The sequence below is a fragment of the Fundulus heteroclitus genome, unplaced genomic scaffold (genome assembly GCF_011125445.2).
Source record: "Fundulus heteroclitus isolate FHET01 unplaced genomic scaffold, MU-UCD_Fhet_4.1 scaffold_46, whole genome shotgun sequence".
Taxonomy (NCBI): Eukaryota; Metazoa; Chordata; class Actinopteri; order Cyprinodontiformes; family Fundulidae; genus Fundulus; species Fundulus heteroclitus.
In genome coordinates this window covers 434,405-460,166 of record NW_023396879.1, presented here as the reverse complement: position 1 = coordinate 460,166, position 25,762 = coordinate 434,405, and the positions used below count along the sequence as shown (strand labels likewise).

At 47.2% G+C, this 25,762-nt stretch overlaps 1 protein-coding gene across 12 annotated transcripts in view; it reads right to left on the bottom strand.

Moving 5' to 3' along the window:
• mast2 (microtubule associated serine/threonine kinase 2) overlaps positions 1-25,762 on the bottom strand; it is an 80,307-nt gene that overhangs the window by 22,954 nt on the left and 31,591 nt on the right. For 5 of the 12 annotated variants that reach the window (XM_036131819.1, XM_036131820.1, XM_036131821.1 and 2 more), the window contains 4 exons: positions 14,645-14,676; positions 4,302-4,393; positions 741-816; positions 196-216 (listed from right to left, as the gene is read on the bottom strand). In XM_036131819.1, the coding sequence (XP_035987712.1) occupies positions 196-216; positions 741-816; positions 4,302-4,393; positions 14,645-14,676 (221 nt within the window). Of the gene's footprint in view, positions 1-195; positions 217-740; positions 817-4,301; positions 4,394-8,158; positions 8,270-11,809; positions 12,227-14,644; positions 14,677-25,762 lie in introns of those variants that run through there. The other 7 variants (XM_036131822.1, XM_036131829.1, XM_036131823.1 and 4 more) reach the window with 5 other exon arrangements.

The following is a 25,762-nucleotide window of genomic DNA, read 5'->3' as shown; positions in this document are numbered from 1 at the left end:
CGGAGCCTTCAGGGTGTGAATGTGGAAGCGCTGCAGCACGTTTAGTTCATTCTGGGATGCAGAGGAGCCAGAAGCAGAACCTGCAGGCTGGATGTGTGCTGTAAGCAGGGCTGAAAGGTTAATGAGCTGGAAAGGTGTCTGAGAGCGAGGGGGCGGAGCCATGCAGGGACGGCGGCGGCAGCAGAGGGTGGTTACCTGTCGGCTCTGTGTCCGTGGCTGTGAGGAGAACAAGACATGTTTTTATCAGAGTCTGCAGCTCAACGGCTCATCGTCAGCCCCGGTTACTCATCAGACCATCAGACCAAGGCGCTCCTGCAGCTGAAGCATTCTGGGTCACCATTCACTGCCTGATCAATTCACTGCATCTCTGTGACAAAAGAATCACGCTCCAGGGTTTCTGCTGTCCGTCATACCGAGCTCCACCACAAGGTGTCGCTGTCGTCCCAGACGTGAGCAGCAGAGGTCAGCAGAGGACTTCCTGCCCACTGCTGCACCTGATTGGCTGAGCCTGACCTTCTGAGGCGGTTTGCTTTAACTCCAGCCTGCAGCTTCAGCTCTCTGGGCCTGAAACCTCATCCTAACGCGTCTGAGCGGCGCCCTGCAGCGAGCAGAACCGGGACCGACCCGCTGCCTCGAACCGGGACCGACCCGCTGCCTCGAACCGGGACCGACCCGCTGCCTCGAACCGGGACCGACCCGCTGCCTCGGGGACAGAGCGGCGGGTAGCGTGGAGCTCTCACCTGCGTGCAGGAACGAAGGAGAAGTGTGCGGCGGTGTTGGGGGAGAAGTTGCGAGGGCTGTCCAGTGGGCTGGTGCCTGGAAGACAGAGAGGAGGGAGAAGAGGTGGATAACGAGGTCCGGATGGTTCTCCCAGAGTTCTCCCAGAACATTTCTGTCTGGGGTTCTGCTTCCTGATCAGGTTCAACCCAGAGGAACCTGAATGAGAACTGTTGGTTCTCAGCACGCAGAACCTGTTCTTGATTCCTGCCCCATTAGAATCATCTTTATTTATATTATCATCGCATCTTTATACCTTCCTATGAAATCTGCATTTAACCTGCAACTGGAGCTGAAAACACCAGAACGGCATCTCAGAACCTGAAACTCATGTCCAGCCTTTATTCTGGTGGTTCTGATGGTTTTTGGTGACAGAACATTAGAACAAGGTGAAAAGGTTCCTGACTGGAGACTCCTGGTGTCTCCTGAGCAGCTGATTACCTCCAGTCGCCTGCTGTATCCAAGCACATTCACAGAAAGTTGGGTGGAAGGAAAAAGTCTGGCAGTAAAAGTACCAGGAAGAACTGCAGCATTGAGAGGATCGTCAATCTAAACCCATTGAACAGAACTTTTCAGAATCCTGATGTTTCTGTTTAAATTTTCATTTTTTATTGATCTGAAGTAATATTCTGATTTCATTCAACTCTGAATTTTGGGTTTTTATCTTCTGTAATCATCAAGATTAAGAAACCCAGACAAAATATTTCACTCTATGTAGAAAACACACACACACATACCTATACATGGATATATATATATATTATACATATACATACCATATATATATAAACATATACATTCATATTATATCATAGACATATAATAGATATACATAGACATACATATATATATATACATATACATATATATAGATATACAAACATATACATACATATACCATATACATACATAGATATATACATACATACATATATAGACTATACATAGATATATACATACAATATTATATACATATACATATCATACATAGATATATATACATATAAATATACATAGAATATATATATATACATACATATATATACATATACATATATATATATACATACATATATATACATATACATATATATATACATATACATATATATATACATATACATATATATATACATATATATATATATATATATATATATATACACACATATACATATACACATATACATATATATATATATATATATATATATATATAAAAATTAAATGAGGGGGGAAACAATTAACTGCGGCGAGAGCGGCTTTAATGTAAAACTTGGCCGGCTTTCAAAAACTGCAACATTTCTGCATAATTGTTACATTTAAAAAGAAGCAAAAGTATTTGTTTTGGAAATTATTCTACATTCATGTAGTGAAGAGTCAAGATTTTCTTTCAGAAACTAGGGGTGAATTGTGTTAAAATGAGGGAGTTTTATGCATTTAATTATTGAATGTAATTTTTTTTATTCCGTGTTGTTTTTTAAGGAGCTTAAAGCATTTATCAGTGAACTGACTCCATAAATCTAGAGCTAAATGAACAGATCACCATCTTGACTGTAACCTGCGTTTTCTGCAGGAAGTGTATTTATAGCAAACGTGCCGTTTTATATTTTTAGACTCGTTAGAAGTGGAGTGACAGTGACCTAGTTGTGCAGAACAGAGAACAACTCCTGCCTACCAGACGGATGCTGAAGTCATACCTGCTCCCTGCAGGGGTTCTGCTCCAGCAGAACCCAGCAGAACCCAGCAATAATGGGGGCGTCATCAGACGCCAGAGAACCGAACCGTCAGGTTCTATTTACCAGAATCACCTGTCCCATCATTTAGGCTCTAGACGATGACATCATCACCCTGTCAGGTAAAGTTCTTTTAGCCGGTTCCAGCTCGCTCCAGTCCAGAAGGATGCAGAACCCTCAGAACCCTCAGGGCTAGCCTGGATATTTTCAGAACCAGGCCCATAACTATTTACAGCTTCCGTTAAAAGCTGCTTCGTTTATCTCCCTCCCTCATCCTTTGTTCCCCTCCTCTCTCCGTCTCTCCATCCGTCATCGTCTCTCCATCCGTGGGACGGAGGCGTGTTCTGCTCCTTCACGCCGTCAGCCGTGTCCAGAACCCGTCTGTCCTGGCAGAACGTCCAGCTTTACAGCGGCTTTCTTCTCCCTAACCTGAAGCTCCAGTCGTGGCGTCTCCCTGTGGGGGTTCAGGCGTCGGCGCTCCGGCTGGAGGCCGACCAGCGCAGCCTGCAGTGAAGCTACAGCCTGCAGTGAAGCTACAGCCTGCAGTGAAGCTACAGCCTGCAGGCTTCAGCCCACAGATACCAGGGTACACGCTCCATCAGTACCAACAAGACAGACATTAATTAAGCCGTTATTAATTAGACGTGTTGTTCTTCTATCCAGCCATCACACCTGGGAGCAGCATTTTCCAGGCAGGGCCAGAAATTCAGATTATATCACTGATTCCCTCACATCTAGCTGGTAGTGATGTAGGACGTTCCTGCATTTCGTAACATCGGTAAATAACGCCATCATTTGGATCAAAGTCACAAACTAAAGTGAATAGAAGCACTGAGCGCGCTCAGATTACCTCTTTGCTAGCCTACCTGCAGAGACTCAGCGCTATTAACCATGGAGCGCTGGTTAAAACCTAAATCCACCGATTTATCGGCTTAACGCGCCGCCATAAAAACACAGGAAGGAGCCGCTGCCGTCGGGTAGCGCCGCTAACGCTATGAGCCCAAAGTTTCAGGCCAACCGGCTCAGAACGTCTCCATGGCTGAACACAGTGACTCTGTTAGTAAAACATACGCTGGCTTTTAGTGTTCCTCATGCAGCAGCAGGGAAAACAGGAGGCAGATGAAAATGCACCGTTGTAATGTGAAGAGGAAGCGAAGGAGCTTCTTAAATCCTCTTTACTGCAGAACAATTACTGGCAAAATTCATGAAAACACGGAGCGTCCCGCTTTTAAAACACAGAGACATGCAGCCATGGTAGCTACCTTCATCAGAAAGACAATAATAAATTCATTTCTTCCTTTGACTCCTGTGTTATTAAGGGAAAAACGTGAATAGAGGAGAACAACTAGGAAGGGAGAAAGAAGCTAAAGCTGTATATTAATCATATTAATCTAATAATGAGGAGGACAGACTCTGTTCAGGCTCATAGGGCCGGATGATGTAAAAAAAAAGCAGATTGATAAAATGGAAATCATATTTATCCATATTGATAATTATCAAAACATTCTAAACATATTTTAAGTGCAGCGCTGGACATTTTATGCATTTTATGCTTAATGGCCTATTTTCAAATAAAGAAAAGAAGAATGCGTGCTCTCTGAACTCTCTGAAGGGCCGGAGCAGACTAAAGCAACGACACAGCGCCGGCCGCCATCCCTGGGAAGTTTCTACAGCGCCCCCTGCTGGTACCAACCCGGCAAGTACCAGCAGGGGGTGCTACAGCACCTCCCCCTGCTGGTACCGCTGAGTCCAAGGAGGAGGAGGAGGAGGAGGAGGAGGAGGAGTTACCTGTGTGTCCGTGCAGAGGCGAGTGCGGCCGAGGAAGAGTGGGGGAGGTGCTGGACGTCACAATCAAACTCTTCCTGTTGCTCGCTCGACAGCTGTGGACACAGACAGATGCAGGTTAGCGGTTCTGACCCAAACGGACCTCTGAGCCCAACACGGCTGTGGGAAGGTTGCAACGAGCCGCACAGAACTGCTGCTTTGTGCTAAATGTGACTCAGACAGGCGTCAGAACTCGTCCCCGCCTGCAGCGCCTCACCGACACCAGCAGGAGGCGCTGCAGGACATCCAGCGCCGCTCTGACGGCTGCTGGATGTCCTGCAGCGCCTCACCGACACCAGCAGGAGGCGCTGCAGGACATCCAGCGCCGCTCTGACTGGTGGCAACGTTAGCGAGCCGGACGATCAAAGACAGAAGCAGCAGAGCCCAGATCAGCTGCTTCCTGATGGTCAGATCTGCGCCACGGCTACGGCAACCCAGACAGGACAATTACTGCTTTTTGTCAAAAGATGCCAAGGAGAAAATGTGACCTCCTTTATTAACAATCTTTTATTTACGGAAGCTCAGGAGGGACAAACTTACATTTCCACAGAACATACCAGGAATTGATTCCTTTATGTCCTGAAAGAGGATTTTTATCACAGAGACGTTGTGTTAAAAACTAAAAGCTCATGAAAACAATCAAACACTCATCGTTTGACTGAACAAGTTCCAGTAACTTCACTGTGACCAACGAATAGGAACAGAACTGATTCTAAGCAGCCAAACCGGGGCAAAGGTCCGACTTATTAAGAGATAAATTCAGACACAGCTGGAAACAGAAACATCTGGTTCTGCCAGGAAAATGTCTGAATCTGCTGCAGATCTCAGCTTAGAGTTTCTGACCATTTAAAATGTGAGTCCTGCACATTTAGTTACATCTGCTGAGATACAGGCTGGTTCTGAGGAAACCTCTGAACAGGTCGGACCTGTTTGGTTCTGAGACGGAAGCGGCAGCCTCCGGGCATCATGCTGATCTAAAGCAACACGTTTATCTACCAGATGGACAACGGCATTAAAAGCGGATCATTTCACAGCTACTCGGCGCCTCGCAGAGTAAATTAGTACTTTTCTAAAGGAGCATGAAGGCTGCTGACAGGTTCTGACGGCACCAGCAGGCCTCGGCCCACAAACAGTGTGTGTGTTCTGTTAATTGGGCGTCAGGTCTGCAGGCTGTAATCACGCAGCTGGTTCTGACAGGACCAACACGCCTGGATGGGCGATCGTTTCTGCTGCGTCGCTCCCTGATGGGTTCCAGGTTAGAACATCTGCTGGAGAGTTCACACTGAGCCCGGTTCTGGTTCTGCTGCAGGTTCTCCTTCCTGTTAAAGGGGAGTTTTCCTCTCCACTGTCGCTTCATGCGACCGTTTTGTCGATAAAGGATGAAGTCTGGCTACTAAAGACGTCCCGCAGCGTCTCCTTCATCCTGTGCTCTGCAGGGCCAGACGCCTCTTCTCTAAGAGACATCAGACTTCCAGATTAATTACTAAACCTCACTGAGAACCGCACAAAGGCAGTTTATGAGGTTCTGTGTAGAGATGGCTAAATGACGGGTCAGGCAGGTTTAACAGATCTCTGGCTTCCTGCAGTCAGGCAGGAGACCAAGAAGAAGAGGGAACAAACGGAGACGAAGCGTTTCCACCTCTCTGTGTCTTCATCAGGTCATTTCTGGTGCATAAATGTCTTTTATGGCCGTGTTTCTTCTGGCCTGCTCTGTGCTCAGTCTCCATTTCTGTGTCTTAGGCTCCGCCTCCAAAGCAGAAGATAAAGATGCTGGGTTCAGGGTCAGGCCACAGAAAGCAAGCAAATGGAGGTCAATGGAAGGTCCTCACAGTGATGCCAACATGTGTGCCAGCAGCAGCCAGGTTAAAACGGTGAGGAGCGTCACACACAGAGGAGGAGGAGGAGGAGGAGGAGGAGGAGGAGGAGGAAGAGGAGGAGGAGGAGATCTGCAGCCCAGCTAATATCCAGCAGCTCAGGATGAAGATAAAACACCTTCATGGAGGAAAACGCTCCAGCGTCAGGAGGTCCAGCAGCAGATCTGGTCACTGAGACTAAAGCTCGTCTCTGATACTAATAAAACTGATTATTTTACTGCTTTATACTAATAAAACTGATTATTTTACTGCTTTACACTGATAAAACTGATTATATTACTGATTTATACTAATAAAACTGATTATTTTACTGCGTTATACTGATAAAACTGATTATATTACTGATTTATACTAATAAAACTGATTATTTTACTGCTTTATACTAATAAAACTGATTATTTTACTGCGTTATACTGATAAAACTGATTATATTACTGATTTATACTAATAAAACTGATTATTTTACTGCGTTATACTGATAAAACTGATTATTTTACTGCTTTATACTAATAAAACTGATTATTTTACTGCTTTATACTAATAAAACTGATTATTTTACTGCTTTATACAAATAAAACTGATTATTTTACTGCTTTATACAGAACCATTATTATTCTTCCTGAGTGTTTCAGACTTCATCAGAAACATAAGAACCAACGCTTGGCAACATAAAGACTAAATCATTTACAACATTCATAGACACAATACAGGCAGGAAAATTAATGAATCAAGCTAGAATAATCCCAGTTCAGACCCAGTTATAGAAAAATAACGTTCCTTGGGATCTTTGCATCTTGAGAACCCATCAGTGATCAGATCCTGCTAGAAATGGGTCAGAACCAATGAGAGAAATCCACCTTTTGCTGCAGCGAAGTCACTAAGTTCTGAAAACTTTAAGGGTTCTGGTGCCTTTGGTCCAAAGCGATGCTGCCCTGAACACCAGAGATGAAGGAGATGTTCCTCCTCCTCATCCTCACCTCCTCCTCCTCACCTGCAGGCCAGGAGGCGTCATCATGCAGCCGCTGCCTGAGCAGGACGGCATGTTCTCCTGTCTTTCCCCTGTTGAAGAGGGGCTGCTGAGGTTCAGCCTGAATACATGAGGATATTTATTCTTAGGAATGATTAGTGGCGCCTGACTTTTATAAATTAATAAATATTCTCCACATAACCAAATTAAAAGGCTAGTTTAATTAAGTAATATTTAAATAAAACAGATCTCCTGCCTCTTTATGGAGGCAGAGCAGGAATATGTGCTGCAGAGACGGCAGCAGCCGCTCTGGTTCTGCCCGCTTCCTCTCAGAACCGGTTCTGCCTCCAGCAGGGAGGAGGAGACGGGTCAGCGAGGGAGGTGCACGGCGCTCATCAGAGGGAGGTGCAGCCGCGCAGCAGCAGGAGAAGCTGAGAAAATGGTGGTTAAAGGCGACTCCGCAGCAAACATCACCGCCCTGATCAGCCGACTGGAGGCTGGAGCTGCTGCTGCCCAGCAGGAGAGAGAGAGAGAGGAGACAGGCAGGAGGAGACAGGCAGGGGGAGACAGGCAGGAGGAGACAGGCAGGAGGAGACAGGCAGGAGGAGACAGGCAGGAGGAGACAGGCAGGAGGAGGCAGGCAGGAGGAGACAGGCAGGAGGAGACAGGCAGGAGGAGACAGGCAGGAGGAGAGGAGAGGAGACGCGCAGGAGGAGACAGGCAGGAGGAGACAGGCAGGAGGAGACACGCAGGAGGAGACAGGCAGGAGGAGACAGGCAGGAGGAGACAGGCAGGAGGAGACAGGCAGGAGGAGAGGAGACGCGCAGGAGGAGACACGCAGGAGGAGACAGGCAGGAGGAGACAGGCAGGAGGAGACAGGCAGGAGGAGACAGGCAGGAGGAGAGGAGACGCGCAGGAGGAGAGGAGACAGGCAGGAGGAGACAGGCAGGAGGAGACAGGCAGGAGGAGACGCGGCGTACCTCTCGGATCGCCGCAGCATGCTTCGCTCTGGCAGGGAGAAATTGGAGAGCACCGTCCAGGACTCAGACATGCTGAGGCTCCAGCCGACCGAGCATCGCTCTGCCGACTTCCACCTGCCACACAGAGCCAGAGCCAGAGCAGCGCCGCCTCCTCCTCCTCCTCCTCCTCCTCCTCCCTCCCTCCCTCCCTCCCCGCCCGATGCTGCTCTGCCTCCTCCGTCCCCGATGCTACGTCAGCGTCACAGCGCCGTAAACCCGCCTGCCTCCAGCTCGTCACCTCAGAGTCACAGACAGGAAACTGAAGCCTGAGAGGCAACTGCGCCACCTGCAGGTCAGAGCTGGAGAACATTAGAGTTCTCCTCCTCCTCCTCCTTAGTAAAACATGATGGACGTCTGTGGAGAAGCTGCTGTTGCTCTAAAACCTCTGAAATGACCCCCCCCCCACCATGATGCTGCCTCCTCCCTCCACTCTGAACGTAGAGCTGGTTCTGTCAGCAGCCGAGCCGCCTGAGGGCCGCAGAGGTCGATCAGGAGGAACATGCAGACTCCTCCTGATCTTTATGAGGAGCAGGAGGAGCTGTGGACATGCCACCCCCCCCCCCCCACACACACACACACCCCCGTCCCAACATCAGCGGAGCCGTGCATCAACAGCGCCTCAAGCAGCTAAACGAAAGCATCAGGATGCGCCAAGCTGCTGAAAACCTCAAAAACACGTCAAGGCGCTACAATCTGGCGCCTGCTGCTGAATCCTGCAGTCCGGGTCTGGCTAACTAGATTAACAGCAAAAACGGATGTAAAATGAAGTTAACTTTTCTTAAAATTAGTGTATTTATCCTTGATTTGAGCAGGTAAAAAAGATTATCTGCCAATGAAACCAGGGGTATTTTTACCCCTAAAATAAGATAATTAGATATAATGCACTTGAAATACGAAGATGGAGATGAGTTGTTCCTATTTTAAACCTTTTCCACGGGCAGATTGTTTAAACTGCCGTGTTTAAATCAAGGACAGATCCTGTAGTTTAAATGAAAATGTGACTTATTTTAGTTGTTTAGCAGTGAGCCTGCAGGCTGAAACGCATTTATTAAAGGATCAGAAACAGTTTCAGGATCTCTCCACCATGTTGGCTCTAAGCAGACTTCACCTCAAAGCTCGTCTGGAAGCACAACATCAAGGAGGGGGGGGGGGGGGGGGGGGGGCGGAGAGGGGGCCGTCAGAGGGAGAGAGGGAGGGAGAGGAGGAGGAGGGCTGATCGACAGAGGGGAGGAAGGAGGCGGGGAGCAGCAGGTGCTGGAGGAGCGGCGCTGGGGACCAGAGTCTGACGAGAGAGGAGGAGGAAGGACAGGATGAAGAGGAGGAGGGGGGGGGGGGCTGCAGCGCCACCTGGTGGCAACTGCAGCCATATAAAGCTAGACCCAGAGGATATTAGACATTTCCAGAACACTCTGTGTCTTAATTGTGTAATTAATCCGATTTAAAGCCGTCTGTGTTTGAGGAGAAGATTCGTCTGAAGCCTCTGAACTGAAATTATTATCAGAGGAAACGTTTCTATGCTAAAGCTGTAGAAAGTCATGAAGCTAAACACTTCATGTTTCCAATGCGTCAGCCAAGGAGAACGCTCTTTGTTCTGAGTTTTGTAAAAACTGGGAACGTCTGAAGAAAGCAGGAAACGATCTGAGAAACGATCTCAGGTCCACTTCACCTCTTCCTCCTCTGACCTTCAGCTTTATGTGGTTTGAGTCGCCTGCTGCTGACACGGCAAGTTTTACACGTTTTGGAGGTAAATATTATTAATTTCTTTCCCTTATAAGCCTTAAATCCCTGAATGGCTTAGCACCTAAATACATCACAGACTTGTTATCAGGGCATCAACCCTCCAGACCACTCAGGTCTTCTGGCTCCAGCCTGCTCTGCAGAACCAGAACCAGAACCAGAAATGGAGAAGCAGCATTTAGTTCCTATGCTCCACTGATCTGGAACAAACTTCCAGAAAACTGAAAAAGTGCTGAAAGCCTGAGTTCCTTTAAATCATTAGTTCAACTTTGTAGTCCAACTGTTTTTAATATTTGCTTTTATTTTCTATTCTCACATGTTCTATTTTTTTTCTACATTTTATTCCTACTTGCTTTCACTCTGTATTTATTTTCCTGTATGTTAATCATGTAAAACACTTTGCGTCGTCTCTGAACTGAAATGTGTTTTACTAATTAATCTGCCTTGCCTTAAATCGCCTGACATGTAAACTGAGTTTTCCTCTATGTACCACGGCTGCCTCCATCCATCCCATCAGTCCCTTTCTGAGGATCGTTTTGATGGGATGGAGGGATGAAGAGGAACCAGCAGATGGTTCTCTATGTGCTAAAAAGACTCAGACTCTGTTACTCCTGACTGTATCTGCTGCAGTAGAGAACATTCATCAGAAATAATCCAGTTAATCTCTAGCCAGCTGCTAGCTCCCGGTGTTAGTGGCCGGCGCTAGAGCCCGCTGCTAGCGCCCGGCGTTAGCGCCCTGTGCTAGCGCCCGGCGTTAGCGCCCTGTGCTAGCGCCCGGCGTTAGCGCCCGGTTCTAGCGCCCCGGCGCTAGCGCCCGGCGTTAGCGCCCTGTGCTAGCGCCCGGCGTTAGCGCCCTGTGCTAGCGCCCGGGGTTAGCGACCTGTGCTAGCGCCCGGCGTTAGCGCCCTGTGCTAGCGCCCAGCGTTAGCGCCCTGTGCTAGCGCCCAGCGTTAGCGCCCTGTGCTAGCGCCCAGCGTTAGTGCCCGGTTCTAGCGCTCGGCGTTAGCGCCCGGTTCTAGCGCCCGGCGTTAGCGCCCGGTTCTAGCGCCCGGTTCTAGCGCCTGGTGCTAGTGCCCGGTGTTAGCTCCCGGTGCTAGCAGCCGGTGCTAGCAGCCGGTGCTAGCAGCCGGTGCTAGCGCCCGGCCCTAGCGCCTAGTGTTAGCAGCCGGTGCTAGCAGCCGGTGTTAGCGTCCGGTGTCGCGGACGTAGGTTCCTTGTCCAGCTGCTGGATCCCTCCAACAGACTCTCATGTTTCCGTCTCCTGCTGTTTCAGTCTCTGTGTTTCCTCCAACGCAACGTAAGCAGGACTAAAGCTCGGTTTTTGGACAGCCATGGTGACTTCAGGCGCAGCGGGAAAGAGATGTTTGTTTTCAGCGCTCACAGGTTTTTATAATTTAAATCAGTATAAAGTTTAAAAAGGCTGGAGATAAATCAGCAGCGGCGTCACGCAGGGATCTAGGGAGGAGCGTCACACTGAATGTTTCTGTGCAGAACAACTAAACTCACTAAAACTGGAGGTGTTCCTCAAGGACGCGTTTTAGGCCGCTGATGTTCTGTTTTACCTTTAAAAGGTAGAGTTCCTACCTAAGGCTGTTTTTGCTGATTGAATTAGCATTAATTAACCTAAACGAGGACCGGACTGTCTGTCAGGCATTAAAACTGGAGCTGGATTAATTGGGATAAAGAAACTGGGTTAGAAACTTTTCTCAGTCATCAGAGAGGAAGTTCTGGCGCTCCAGAATAATGCAGGTAAGATCTACTTTATGAAGATCTAAGTCCCGGCAAAGCAACATCACCACAGGCTGACAGCTGCGGTTCCTAAACTGTGTTCTGGGCTTCTGACCCGGATCACGTAACCGCGGACTCGGCTCTTACTGGAGGCGGAGGTGCGGTGCTCCAGAGCGCTCCTTCCTCCTCTTCATCTCGTGTTCTGGGACAAAAGGTTGAGCTGTAATCTGTGATAATCCAGCAGCGTGGAGCAGCTCATCTGCCCGCCGCTCGCTCTCCGTGTTTAAAGGGACGACCTCAGCGCTGCACCTGCACACGCAGGTCGGTTCTGGACTAAAATGTTCCCTCGGACCATTGAACGTGCAGCAACACGCAGATTACACGCAGCGGCCACTTTGCTCCTAAACCAGAGGCTGGAACCCTGAGAGGCGTGGAACCAGAGACCTTCAGGGAGCAGACAGGAGCTCCAGAGAACCAGGGCGGTCCGTCCTCCGTGTTCCCAGCAACAGAGCGTCTTCCCTGGGTGCAGCTGTCGCCTTAATCCCCCTCTGTTCCTGCTAAACCCTGCCTGGCTGTGTGCTGCGGGACCAGAGGACAGCCTGAGTCCTCTCTGGGGGGGGGGGGGGGGGGGGGGGGGGGGGGCGGAGAACCGGCCGGTTAATAAACCAGCTGGTTTTTAGACGGCGCGTCTAAAGTAGGTCGTTAACCTCTTTGTTAATCTACTGGGGTTTGAACCGACAACCCTGTGTTTACAGGACGAGCTTCAGCTACAGGCACGCCTCTGATTCCTGGAGGAAAATATTTATTACATCATTACACTGCTTTAAAATCACCACTAATCTGCAGGTTAACCTTAAAACTACTGGCATAAATTTATTAAATTTTACATCCTGTTTAATTTTTTTTTATGGTTTCAAGTTATTTTGCACATTTAGGGTTTTTTTTTGTTATTCAGACTAATAAATATTGTAGTTTTTGGTAACAAATGGTGATGTTTGAAAACAATTTAAATTAAATAATTCTTTTTGAAAAAAGGATAAAGTTAATGAAATTAAAAAGGTTAAATTTACATAAACAATTATCTTAGATACTTATTTGTTTTGTTAGGTTACATACAAACAAATAGACAGAAAAATAAAAGTCAATAAATAAGTAATGATTTAATAAATGTGTAAATATAAAGCAATTATATCAATGCCAAGAAAAATGACATATTACTGAAATTTAACACAAAAAGGAATAAAAATAAATAAAAATCTAAATAAATTGCATTTAACTAAAATGTTAGTACCAACAGATACATTTAAACAGAAAAAGATTTAATTAAATAAAATGGGAAGTATTAAACTGCATTTAGCAGCATTAGCGTAACTGTTGTGGTAAATCCTTCCTCGGCGCTGCGTGAGGGACGGAAACGGGACGTTCTGGACGTTCTGCTGGACATTTGGGGCAGAGCTGCGAGGAACCGGACTCACGGGACCGGACGGGGATTCCATGTGACAGAACAGACAGCAGCTGTGTGCGTGTTCTGGTTCTAAGAAGCCCGAGGACAGCGCTGACCCCCATGGGCTAAATGCGGCTCACATGCCGGCCGCTAATTCATAAACAATGGATCCAAACAGGCCCACGCGGTTCTGCTGGTCGCCAGTGATTACAGGCCCGCCATGACCCGGCATGACCCGGCATGACCCGGCGCCGGACGTCAGCCTGAGGCAAACCCACCAACGCTATCACTGAGACCCAGAAACCTGGTTTCCTCACAGGGAGAAGAAGAACCCGGGTTCTACCGCTGAGAGCGCAGCGGTTCTGACCCAGACGGGTTCAAGCCGGCCCACTGCCAGCTGAGATGGTCGAACCTCCCCCAGACCCGCAGCGCTGCTTTGGGCTCAGCATCGGCCCATATATATATATATATATATATATATATATATATATATATATATATATATATATATATATATATATATATATATATATAATATGAAGTGATACATAATATATAATACAAATGTTTATTACGCCTTCATGGAGAATATCGCTGCAGTCGGCAGATTTTTAACATGGAACCTAAAAAAAAAAAAACAGACAGGAAGGAAGGAAGGAAGGATTTAAGCAAGGTAGCAAGGTAGCAAGGTAGCAAGGTAGGGAGGAGAAAAGGAAGGAAGGAGGGGTTGACGGACAAATCTGGAGAACGAGAACCAGATCTAATTTATTTTCCCAGACAATTTATTTTCTATATTTATCCAGAACTAAAATAAACTCCATCCATTTCCAGACCGCATGAACCAAAGGAACCAAAGGAACTGCAGGAACCGCAGGAACCAAAGGAACTGCAGGAACCAAAGAAACAGCAGGAACCGAAGGAACCAAAGGAACCGATGGAACCAAAGGAACCAAAGAAACAGCAGGAACAGCAGGAACCGAGCACAAAGATGCCACTGGAGACGGACCCTCTGCAGAACATCCTGATGAGAACCTTTCTGACATTAAAACTCATCAAGAGGTGAACCGTTCTCTGGTCGATTGTTCTGGTACCGGGTCAGAGCAGAACACGGGCCCATTTGTTCTGATTGGACCCATTTAACGTTCCGTAGAGCCAGAGGCCGGGTTACAGAACGGTTCCAGCGCCCTGCAGCAGATCGGACCTGACCTTTTGTTCTGCTGCATCAGCAACAGCCGTCAGAACATCTCTGAGCTCAGGGCAAACGTTTGGTTCTGCTGATCCGGACCTCTCAGCACGTCTCGCCGGTTCCAAACACACAGAACTTTACCAGCAACACATTAGCAGTCCGGCACATTTATAAATAGACGGCTCAGCTGTTCCTGTCTCAGGGGTAGAACCCAACATGGTGGCTCAGCGCGTAGCGGTCGGCGCCGCAGAGGTCCGATTCCCACAACGACTGAAAGCCCGGCGCCGTGCGGCCCGTTGCTAACATTTATGGGTAGAAGTGTCAGAGAGACAGGAACGGTTCTGGTACTTACAAACTGCCTCTTCTGGGAAGACTCAGCTCCTTCTGAAACAAAGAAAACACAGAAGAACATTCTTTTAGTGACCCGATTCAACAGCCAAACAGTTCAGAACCTACTGGTACCACTCAGAACCTTAGAATATGTCAGAAACTTTCTGTCCTGAAACTCATTAATAGATTCATCACAGAGTGAAACATTTCCAGCCTTTATTTCTGCTGACTCTTATGGTTCTGGTGGTTCTGGTTCCAGAGGATGAAAACCCAAAATTCAGGTAAAATAAAATCAGAACATTACGTCAGATAAATAAAAAGGCCTGGTTCCAGAACTCTGTGTCTTCCCCTCCTGGAGGGAGTCCAGGTCCGTCTCCTGGACCTCTGGTACCGACTGAGACCGTCTACAGAACACGTGTCAAACCCAATCCGGCCCATCAAGGCCGTTTCTCCGGCCCTCCAGAACCAAAAGGCAGATCATGTCATAAAGTAGAGACATAAATCATTTAAGAGTTTATAAAGTGGCTAAAACTGAGCCTCTTGTAGTGAATGTTGATTATTTTAACAGTGTAGTAACAGCATCCTGCCACTAGATGTCAGCTTTTCCCACAACACATTAAAACAACCCAGAAAGAGAAGAAGTGATGCAGAATGATGAGTTTAAAGTGTAACTCAGCCCAATATCAACTTTTTAAGGAGATAAACTGTATAACTGGGCCTAAGGTGATACTTTTATGTTACTGTGAATGTTTTACATTTTTATGTGAACTGGAATTAAATTCTGAAATCTAAAGTATCATCTATCAGGAGCAGCCGGCCCTTTAAATGACTCCATGATGCCAAAGTGGCCTCATGTAGAAATGAGTCTGACTCTCTGGTCTAGAGGCTCAGGGAAGCTCAGCAGGCGACTGGAGGTGATCAGCTGCTCAGGAGACACCAGGAGTCTCCAGGTGAGACGCTGATGTTTGGGTTTTCATTCCCAGAACCACCAGAACCATCAGAACCACCAGGATAAAGGCAGGAAATGTTCCTCTCTGTGATGAATCTGTTTAACATACGAGCTTCTCCTCCTGGGACGAGGAAAACACAGACGGAACATTTTCCATGAGGTTCTAATGTTTTTTCAGATGAACATCAGTGGCGGTGTCTGACCAGCAGGTGTCACTATAACACAACATCAGATCCTCTTACAGACTTGTTTTACCCGTTTTATGAGGATGGTGCATAAAACAGGAGAACGTCTTTTGTGCGTTTGGCTGTTTATCTGCGTCACGCTGGGTTTTGGTCTCCAGGCTATTATTAACTCATTTATTGATATCTGTGATAGTCTGATGCAGTCTTCCTGTAAACTGATGGATCCTGAACTGCATCCAGAGACTGCAGACTGAGCGTGTGCAAAGATAAAGCCTCTCCAGCAGCCAGAGAAGCTAATGGGGATAATGGAGTCAGGCTGAAGCAGCAGAGGGACGCCCGCCGGGATAACATCGATCCAAACGTTGCTCTTTTTGGGTTTGAATAAAATGCCACAGAATGATCCGGTTAGGAGAGTTTTCTGTCTGTTTCTGTCAGACTGAGGAGACGGCGACCAGATTCAGGACAGAAAACAGAGACTTTACTAATCATGTAAAAAGGCTCGTTTTACTTGTTTACATTTTGCATAAAGTTTAGAAGTTTTAAAACATCCAAACATCTTCTGATTTTATAAATTATAAAGCAGCTCCAAACATTTACAGTAGAAGATCAGCTGGTTTCTGCTTCGTCTAAAGACGGTGTGGAAACTCAGCTGAAAAAATCTTTTATAGCTTAATAAAAGTAATATATTCTTCACTGGTGAGGGTTAAAACTTAAAAATAGAAAAATAAATTAACAGAATTTTACATCTCTTAATAATACCAGCTGAGCTTTGTTGTGTTATCTGTTATAAATATCACTTAAAGATCACATGTGGGGTTCTCAGCATACGCTGCTGACGCACAGCTTTATATCGCTGTACCACATCACCATTATCCCTACAGCTGTTAGGTGGACCCAGAACCGGACCCAGAAGAACCGGTGAACGTTATCAGCTGAACCCGTCTGGAGCATGGAGACCAGAGGAGGAGGAGGAGGAGGAGGAAGGCTCTCTGAGCACTCTCTGCTCCCATCATGCATCAGCCTCCTCTGGAGAGGTAAACGATGCTGATCAGAAACACTTTATTGGGTTATGCTGCGTGTTCTGCTGCTGCTGTCTGAGTCCTGAGGGAGGTTATTGTCTTTACCCCCCCCCAGCATAACCAGAGAAATATGGAGGTTCTGGATGAGGACTGCTGCCTGCAGCAGCTGCAGCCAGGATGTTTTAAACGGGGAAAACATGCTGGTTGTTATAAATGACGCTCAGCCTGACCAGCGGAGAACAGGAACTCTGCTAACAGGCTTTATGGCTGATTATGGCTGAGAGAGACGGTGATGAGGAGGAAATGCAATTACAGAGATGGAGGGAAGCAGAGGCTGAGTGCTGGAGAAGAGGCTCAGAGCTAAATGCACCGGCTGAAGGTTCTTAGTGCCTTATTAGGCCGTAATCTCATGAAAAACATGAAGAACTCAGGACTCCCTGAGCAACATGCAGCATTTGGACCAACTGAGCCGTGTCCCAGCAGCGGGTTCTGCTCGCTGTGACCAGAGGAACCATTACAAGCGGAGAACATCTCACTCCCCATCAACACATCCAGCATGTTCTGCAGAACCTGTTAATTCTCCTCCTGCCTTCCCGCTGTAATAAACTCCCTGGGTGGTTATAAATCCTTCTCTGGGTGCATTTAGAGGCCGAATCGATCAACAAGCTCTATCAGAAGCAAACTGTCACTGATTTACAGGCCTGGAGAACAAAAGTGATCAATCTGGTCGATTAACTCAGCTTAGGCTGGACAAACAACTCCTCCAGCTTTTCTTAGAGAAATAAGCTGAAAGCTGCTGAAGGACCTAAAAGATTTAAAGTCGTCTTCTACAGATTTGCCTTTTTATCCTTCCAACATAATTCAGACGTCCTAATTTAAAAGATTCATTCTTATGATTAGAAAACATGGACGTTCAGCAGCAATGATTCATGAACAGGCTTTTAGGACGGTTAGTGTCTTTGTGTTGAGACTGACGGTGTAAGCAGTCAGCTGTGGGGGGGGGGTTGTGCTCCACCCAGGGGCCCCATCATAATAACACGCTTTAGCTGAGCTAAAAACGGGCAATTAGCAGAGGGAGCCCAACTCCACCGGAGACAATTAGAGCTGCAGCGCACGCCGGCAGCGAGAATTCATTATCAACAGTGTGAATATTGATGAGGAAACAGCAGCAACAAAGAGCCCCCCCCCCCCCCCCCCCCCCCCCCATCAACATAAGACGCGGAGCGGCCCCCAGGGACGCACCGACAGGAAAAACCAGGTCTGACAATGAGAGGGAGCCTCAGGTAATTAACCGGCTCTGTTCAGGAACAGAAAGACCGCCAGCATCTGAGAGAAAAGATAAAATAATTACAAAAACAAAGAACTCCATCTTTTTCTGGGAATTTATTCCACAGAACGTAAAAATATCTGCTTTCCAGCCACAGAGGCGACGACATCAGCGACGACCGCAGAGAAGCAACCGTGGCTTTAAGATCTGCAGAAACAGATCAGATAGAGCTGCTCATCAAACCAGGAGCTCCTCTGCAGGCCTCTGGCAGAACCTCACAGGTCCAAGGTCCCGACCGGACCGGACCGGACTGGACCGGACCGGTCCAGTCCGGACCAGAGGACTTCCAGAACCGCCTCCTTCAGCGATGAGACCAGTGGAGACGCAGAGGTCCATGTGTGGAGACCACCTACACGGGCTTTTCTGTCTAAATTCTAATTTGTGTGTTTCTGTGAAAGAGGAAATGAAGCGAAGACGTTTCTTCTCCTGGTTTATTTATGAAAGATCAAATCTGCCATGAATAAAGAGATGAAGAATAGAGATATAGCAACGTCCTAGTCAAAGTCTGACTGAAATGTAGGGCTGCATCTATCGATTACTCTACTTAATTAATTAATTGATAATTATTTTAATTAATGAATCAATATAAATTAACACATCGTTAATAAGTGAGTGTCAAACTCAAAAACTAATTATCGTACATTTCATATGCATTTTAAATAGAAACATGTAAACAAATATAATGCTGACATCATTTTATCATCCATCCATCCGTGACAAACAGCAGATAATAAAACTGCTTATTGTTTAATCTGTAAACTATTTATAGGTACATAATCTTTTTAACAGAACTTCCACCTGGTGGAGCTTCCAGCACCTTGAGGAGTTCTGGAGCGTATTTCCAGAGAAGGAAGGTTATTTTTTATCTTAACAGGTAAATATTCCTCCACAGTCTTAATCGGGTTATTCTGTAGACTGCAGGTAAAAACCAACAGCAGACAACAGGTTTTCCTTCTTTAACTGTCCCTGATAATTCTCCCTGACAGAAACCTGATAATCGCCTCTTTAACTGACTTCCTGTCTGCCTGAAGGAGAATGAAGCCACAGCCGGAGCTGAAGACCTTTGGTTTATTTAACAGGTGGGTGCTCGTTAATAAAGCTGCTGACCAGTCTCTGGTAACCCAGGACAGGTAATACAGTCTGTGTGATAGCAATCAACAAATAAACCCTAAAGTGTCTGAAAATCCCCAGCAGGTTGATTTTAGCCTCCAGCCTGAAACCCAAACGATGGAAACGAGCCTCAGCCTTACGTCTGCCACCGACGCGTTAAAGCACCAACTCTGCTTCCCTGCTGAAACCTGGACTCTTCTGCCAGAGGCGCGTTAGAAGCTATTTAATGTGAAAGAAGGGAAAAGGAGACGTAATGAACGGCGCTTACATAAGAGCCCTTCAGGAATAAAGAGCTGCCTGTGTGATAATCCATCTTATGAATCTAATTAAAGTCCGGTTCAGGCCGGCGGGCCGCTGCAGCGCCGTACGCTAGGCTGCTTCATGCAGGACGACCCGGAAACCCCAGAGAGGCTCAGCGCCGCCGGGAATGAGCCGGACCTCAGACACGGCTCTGCTGTGGAGGCTGAAGCACTCTGTGATCCTCTGGGTTCTATTAACGCTGCTAATCTGCAGCGCAGGGGCAGAAAACGCTGTTAGTGCGTCATTAAGGGGGGGGGGGTCCATTTGTGTCCGGCTTTAATCAGAGACCAGGCCGGTGGGTTTTCAGTCGTTAGCGACGGAGCGATGGGGAGTGGGCTCCCAGCCTCTGGGGGGGGTGGGGGGGGGGTCCAGGGATGAGCCCAGCGTGGGACGCAGATGTGTTAATAACCTTTAAAAAAAGCTGTTTTGCTTTAATCCCTTAGGTGAGCAGAACCTGGTTCAAATAACCCTAAAAAAAGCGTGACATGCTAACGCTAGCCTGTTAGCATGTTAGCCTGTTAGCGTGGCTGTGTCTGAGCTCGGCTGCTCCAGATGTTGCTCCACGCGTCTCTAACGTTTGGAGCCTGGCGCTGCAGCTGCATGACGGTCCCCATCAGAACCTCCTCAGAACCGGTCAGGGCCGAAGAGATGAGCGTCTGCAGGTCGACGTCTCAGACCTCCAGGGAGGCTGGAGGCTACGGTTCAAACCCCGTTAGATGACAGGAACGTCTACTGAACACAAAGGACGGAGCGCCACCAGCTGTTCAGCACTTCCTGGAAAAGGTTAAATTCCTCTCTGGTCTAGAAATGTGGTTTCATGGCTCCCTGAAGGAGCAGCAGATGAAGCAGCTGCAGACGTCTCTGCAGAAACAAGCGGAGCATCCAGTCACCGTTTCCTGAATCTTTCAGGCCAGAGGGACGTAAACAGATGCAGGAGATGCTGAGAAACAGCATCTGGTCTCTGGTGAAGACAAGAGATCTGCTGTTAGATCCTTCAGGTCGCTCCCTGCCTCCTCGCTGCTGGACCTGCAGCTGCTGCGTCTCTCACACAGAACCCCCCCCCCTTCCCCCCAGAGAGAGGACCACCCGCTAATTGGCTCCGGTCTCCAGGAACATCTGCCCACATGGCAGAAAGCGGCTCCTCCTCCTCTAGAGCGACGCCAGAGGAAACAAGCTAACCCTAACTGGAGTTTACGCGTCTGAGTGAGACCGTGAGGTTTTTATCCTGGGGGGTGGGGGTGGGGGGGTGGCATCTGATCTTTCTGCTGCCTGATCAGAGGAATCAGAGGCCCTAACACAGCAGACCTCCACCTTCAGAGCGGACGTCGACACGTATAAAGGTCCATTCATACCCAGGAGGAACAGTTAAAGAGCGGCGTGGTCCAGAACCTGCAGGACGCGGGTCCTCAGGACCAGGCTGAAGACCTGCTGAACCTCCTCACCTGGTGTGGAGGCCAGGTAAACATGGATCTCTCCAGGCTGGGTTCTTAACGTTCCAGTGGGTTCTAGCAGGTTCCAGCTTCTTCATGGTTCCTCTAGGTTCAGGTTCCTGACTTATCCAGATCAGCAATAATCTGCCTTCACTGAATGTTTGCTTGTCTTTCCTGTTTTGATGAGTAGCTCGGAGAAATAGGCCTGTGTGTCACGTCATATTTATTCCCCCGGGAAACGAGGATCAGGGCTTAAAATCTAAAAGTTCTAAAGAGCTTAAAACCAACGTATTTAGAACCAAAAGGCTTCGGGTCCTTTAACTCACCGGCGGCGGTGAAGAGGACCTACGAGTGTTTTTCTTTTCCACTGAACACGTGAAAAATGTGTTTTTGTTAGGGAGAAAAGAGGAACCTGGAAACAGGAGCTCAGTTTGATATGAAAACCAGAACTATTCTGTTTTAGTCGGTGTTTTTTAACGTTTATTTAACGGTGTTTTCCTCACATTCCCGTCCAGCTGCAGAATAAAGAACAGCACAGGTTATTTTCCAGTTAACCTCCAGCGGGTTGGACCAATGAGGAGAACCACGGCCTCAGCTGATTGGTGGGTCTCACCTGGCAGCGCCTCCTAACGAGGCAGAAAGTGTTTCTGAGCCTCGCTGACCCAGATTCCTGCAGCGCTCTACATGTTTTCTAAGGAGCGTCACGGCAGCAGCAGGGCGTGTTCGCCGTGGACGGAAAGAAATGAAGTCATTGTCTGCTGCTTTGTTTCCGTCGCTCTGCTGCTGCAGGTCTCCTTTATGATCAGGAAACCAGACGAGCTTCCCGTCATCCTGCGTTCTGCTGCAGAACCCCGAGGCTGAGAGCCAGACCAACACTTCATTCACAGAGGACCAGGCCTTCACTTTACAGGTTAAAAAGGCTAAAAGATGAACCTGTGTGAGTGAAATCTGACTAAAAACCTGTGGATGAACAGATTAAAGTTTCTGTAATGGATCAGTGGGGGGGGGGGGGGGGGGGGGGGGGGGTTCGGCTGTGATCACCAGCAGTTAGACAAACCGCCCTGGGTTCTGCTGCGGTCTGGATCAGCGCCTCAGAGGCAGGCAGCTCGCTCAGCGGGGGGGAAGCTCAGGAAATCCAATTAAGGCGTTTCCTCCCAGATGAGGAGGCGGTCCTGTCTGCTGATTGGCTCAGCCCTGAAGTGCTGCTTGTTTAACTAATGAACCCAGCACTGAAACCTTTTTAAAAGGAACCGTCGTTGTTGTGACTGATTGTCAGGAGGCGCCAAAGTGACCCAACCATGGCGTCCCCGGCTGGCCCGGGTTTTAACTAGCCGCGGTTTGGGCTTCGTGTTTCCTCGCTGAACGAGGCGCCGGTTCTGACAGCGAACGACCCAGAAGTTTAGATTCTGTTAAATGTTGCTGCTGTTTATTCTGTGGCTGGAAGCAGCAACAGCCCACAGCATGTAAAGCCATCAGCTGTTATTAGGAAAACAAAGACGTCGCCTGAGGCTTCAGTCTGGGTGCGTCTTCATCCTCGTCTTCATGGCGGCTGAACGTACCATCCTCTTCCTCGCTAACCTTCGTCTATTCCAACACACCAGCTACTCTGCATGATCGCTAACGGCACGCCGGCCGTTTCTTCTCCTCTTACAGCCGTGCCACAGGCTGCGTACTGCCCCCCGTGGTTTTGGTGGGTACTGCAGCTACGTCCTGCCGGCCTGGTTAGGGTGGAAAGGTGGGTGTCGGCATCGACAGGTGAGGACCAATCAGAACCGCGGATGTGAAGATCCCAGTTCTTCCTTTACTAGTCGAGCATAAACGTCTAAGAAGTCGCGCTCCGTCTGCTCAGACAGGCGAATATAACGGAGCGTCCTCTGGGCCCCGCCCTCTGGGCCCCGCCCAGGGTTCCCACACCTTGGTGAAGATCAAATTCAAGGACCTTTCAAGGACTTTCCACGACCAATTTCCTCAAATTCAAGGACCACACGTGGCGGCATTTACCTACTGTGACCGCTGAATAGGTTATCATATTTTAATACAATGCAAATTCAATAAAAGATTAAACGGCATAGAAGTTGTTGGGTCAGAAGCAATGCAAGAAAGTGGACTTAATTCATAGCCTACATTGATATTGATCATATTCATAGCCTACATTTATATCCACAGTACATGGCTATGCCATACTACATTACATATAAGATGTACATTAGCCTACCGCTTCATGGAATTTATGGAAAAAAGTGCAGCATTGAGATGTTCAGAATTATATCAATTTGTTTCACTTACTTTCATCTTTGATTAAGCTAGTTTTTGACTGTGACTCTGAAAAGTCGCTAAATATAGCGACAAAGTCGCTGAGTTGGCAACACTGCGTGAATGTAACCTATTGGACGCACGTAGGCCTAAACCGTAGCCTAGCAACTAACGAAGAAGAGCGAACGTACTTTTGCAAATTAAAAGTCTGCGGAATTAATATAATTTTAAAAGGTCGTGTGGTAGTAAAATAATGACACATGAGTCGTCATCCGTGTGAACTTTCAACCCCACAAAACATTCAAGGACTTTCAAGGACAAGGTGTTTTTTTGGCTGTTTTCAAGAACTTTCAAGGGCCTTGAATTTATTTTTGTCAGATTCACAAACTTTCAAGGATTTCAAGGACGCGTGGGAACCCTGCCCGCCAGTGGCCACTGAGGGAGCTACGTTAAAACCAGAAATAACGACTATTAATATTTACCCTCCTGAACACCAAACCACTGGGTTTCACTGACTGTCACCATGCAGCTGCTCACTGACCAGCTGAAGACGTGTTCTACACCACCGTCACGCATGATGAGGGTTTATTACACGCTTTAGTGGCATGTTGTTAGAGTCCAGCATCAGATCAACTCGTGTCTCCTCATAAAGCAGCTCTGCTAAAGAGGAGCAACCACAGAGGAGCCATCAGACGAAGGAGGAAGAACCTCCAGAACCTCCAGAACCGGGCTGCACCGTGCGTGTGGAGCAGAGAACGGATCTGAGGGCGGTTCTCCGGGTTTCTGCACGGCGAGCAGCGTCTAGACATTCAATTTCACACTCTTTGAAGTTCTCTGCCTGCAGGACAAACACGGCCATGAAGTGAGCTCAACACGATGAGACGAGGAAGAGGAGGAGGAGGAGGAGGAGGAGGAGGAGGAGGAAGGTACGGCGTCTCTGTTTGTGTTTCACAGAGCAAACCCTGGCTTTTATTTCCCAGGAGGCTCGGCTCAGAGCTAGTTTAGGTAGACGTGTCTGGGTTCCACAGCGCCCGCAGGTCCATGAAGGAAATCTGTGTTCCTCATTAATTATTCAGCTGAGGATTAAACAGCTCATGGATTTTATGTCCCTTTTTCCTGGTAGAAAAAGATAAATCTTAATGTAAATAAATCAAACATTCCTGAGGTTTAATGCCGTGTGAAGAGTAAACGCTTCCCTGGACGTTAGATCAGGTCCAACTATCATCTCTAGGCCTTAAAACCAGGAGGAACATCTGATCTGACTGCTGAGCTCACAATCTGATTTTGCTGATTTAGAGATCCAGAAAGCGACGAATCACTTCATTAGACGTAACTTTAAATGTTATCAGAGCTAAACTGCCTGGTTGTTGTCAGCTTTTACATCCTGGCTGCACTAAGGAGCGTCATCACAGATCCTTCCTCCCTTTAACAGACTTTTAATCACTGCTGCCATCAACCTGTTGGATCATAGTTTTTTTTATTTCTTATAAATAGTCTCTTCTTGTTTTTCTGTCTGAATGCACATTTTGTAAAAACTTTAAAGCTGAACTATTCTTTTAATCTAAGGACGCTGCTTTTAATAACGGCACAGTATTTTTTCTTATGTTTTAAATTTACATTTACAGTTTCTTTTTCTTATTTTCTTCTTCCTTTCTACCCTATAAGGAATCTGTTGTTTACTTCCCTGCTGCAGGATGATAAAGGATATTTCTATTTTATCTTCTATCAAACCCAGTTTATTAGGTGATCCAAAGTGAGCAGCACCAGGACAGACGGTTCTGTTTCTGACAAACCAAAGTCGGTTCTGGATATTTTTTCTTCCCTCGCTCAGATAAACTAAAAGGATTAGAAGCAGGGCATAAAATCCCTTTCTTCACCTTTCTGAGAGTCAGACTGATGACTATCTGTGAGTTTAAATAGTATTAGAAATGTTTGTTCCCTCATTAGAAAATATTCCCCTTATAATTACACAATATAGTATTTGTTTTTATGTGTTTCTGTGCTACAAGCTAAACTGTAATTTTAATTTAAATTAGCTCTCGGTTTTAGTTCAGGCGTTGATAAATCTTAAATCTCCTGATTTAGATTGTTGTCTAGAGAATCAACAACAGAAATCTATCGGTTTGGTTTATGGACATTAATATCATTTCAAAGTTTGAAAGAAAATGTCTTTTAGCTGAAGAGCTTCCGTTCAAACGGAGCTCGTTGTTCTCAGTGGTTGCCATAGATACCAGATGAGCTCCTGATTGGGTAATGCCAAATTTCTGGCGGGAAACATGAAGAACAAAGGATGAAAAGTGAGAGAAGGAGGAGAAGCACAGAGAGGAAACCTAAATAATCCACTAAACCCCGCTGACCCGTCTTCAAACAAAGGAGGCTGGATCTTCACCAAGAAGCAGCTCACATGACGCCTTTATGTCGCTTTACAACACTTTGACTGAAGCAAAGTTTCCTGTCAGTTTACTTTCTAACCATCTTAGGGTCGCAGTCAGATGCTACGAATGTTCCTGTTTTACCTCCGACGGCCCAAACTGCCAGGAACCGTCCAGGAACATCCAGGAACATCC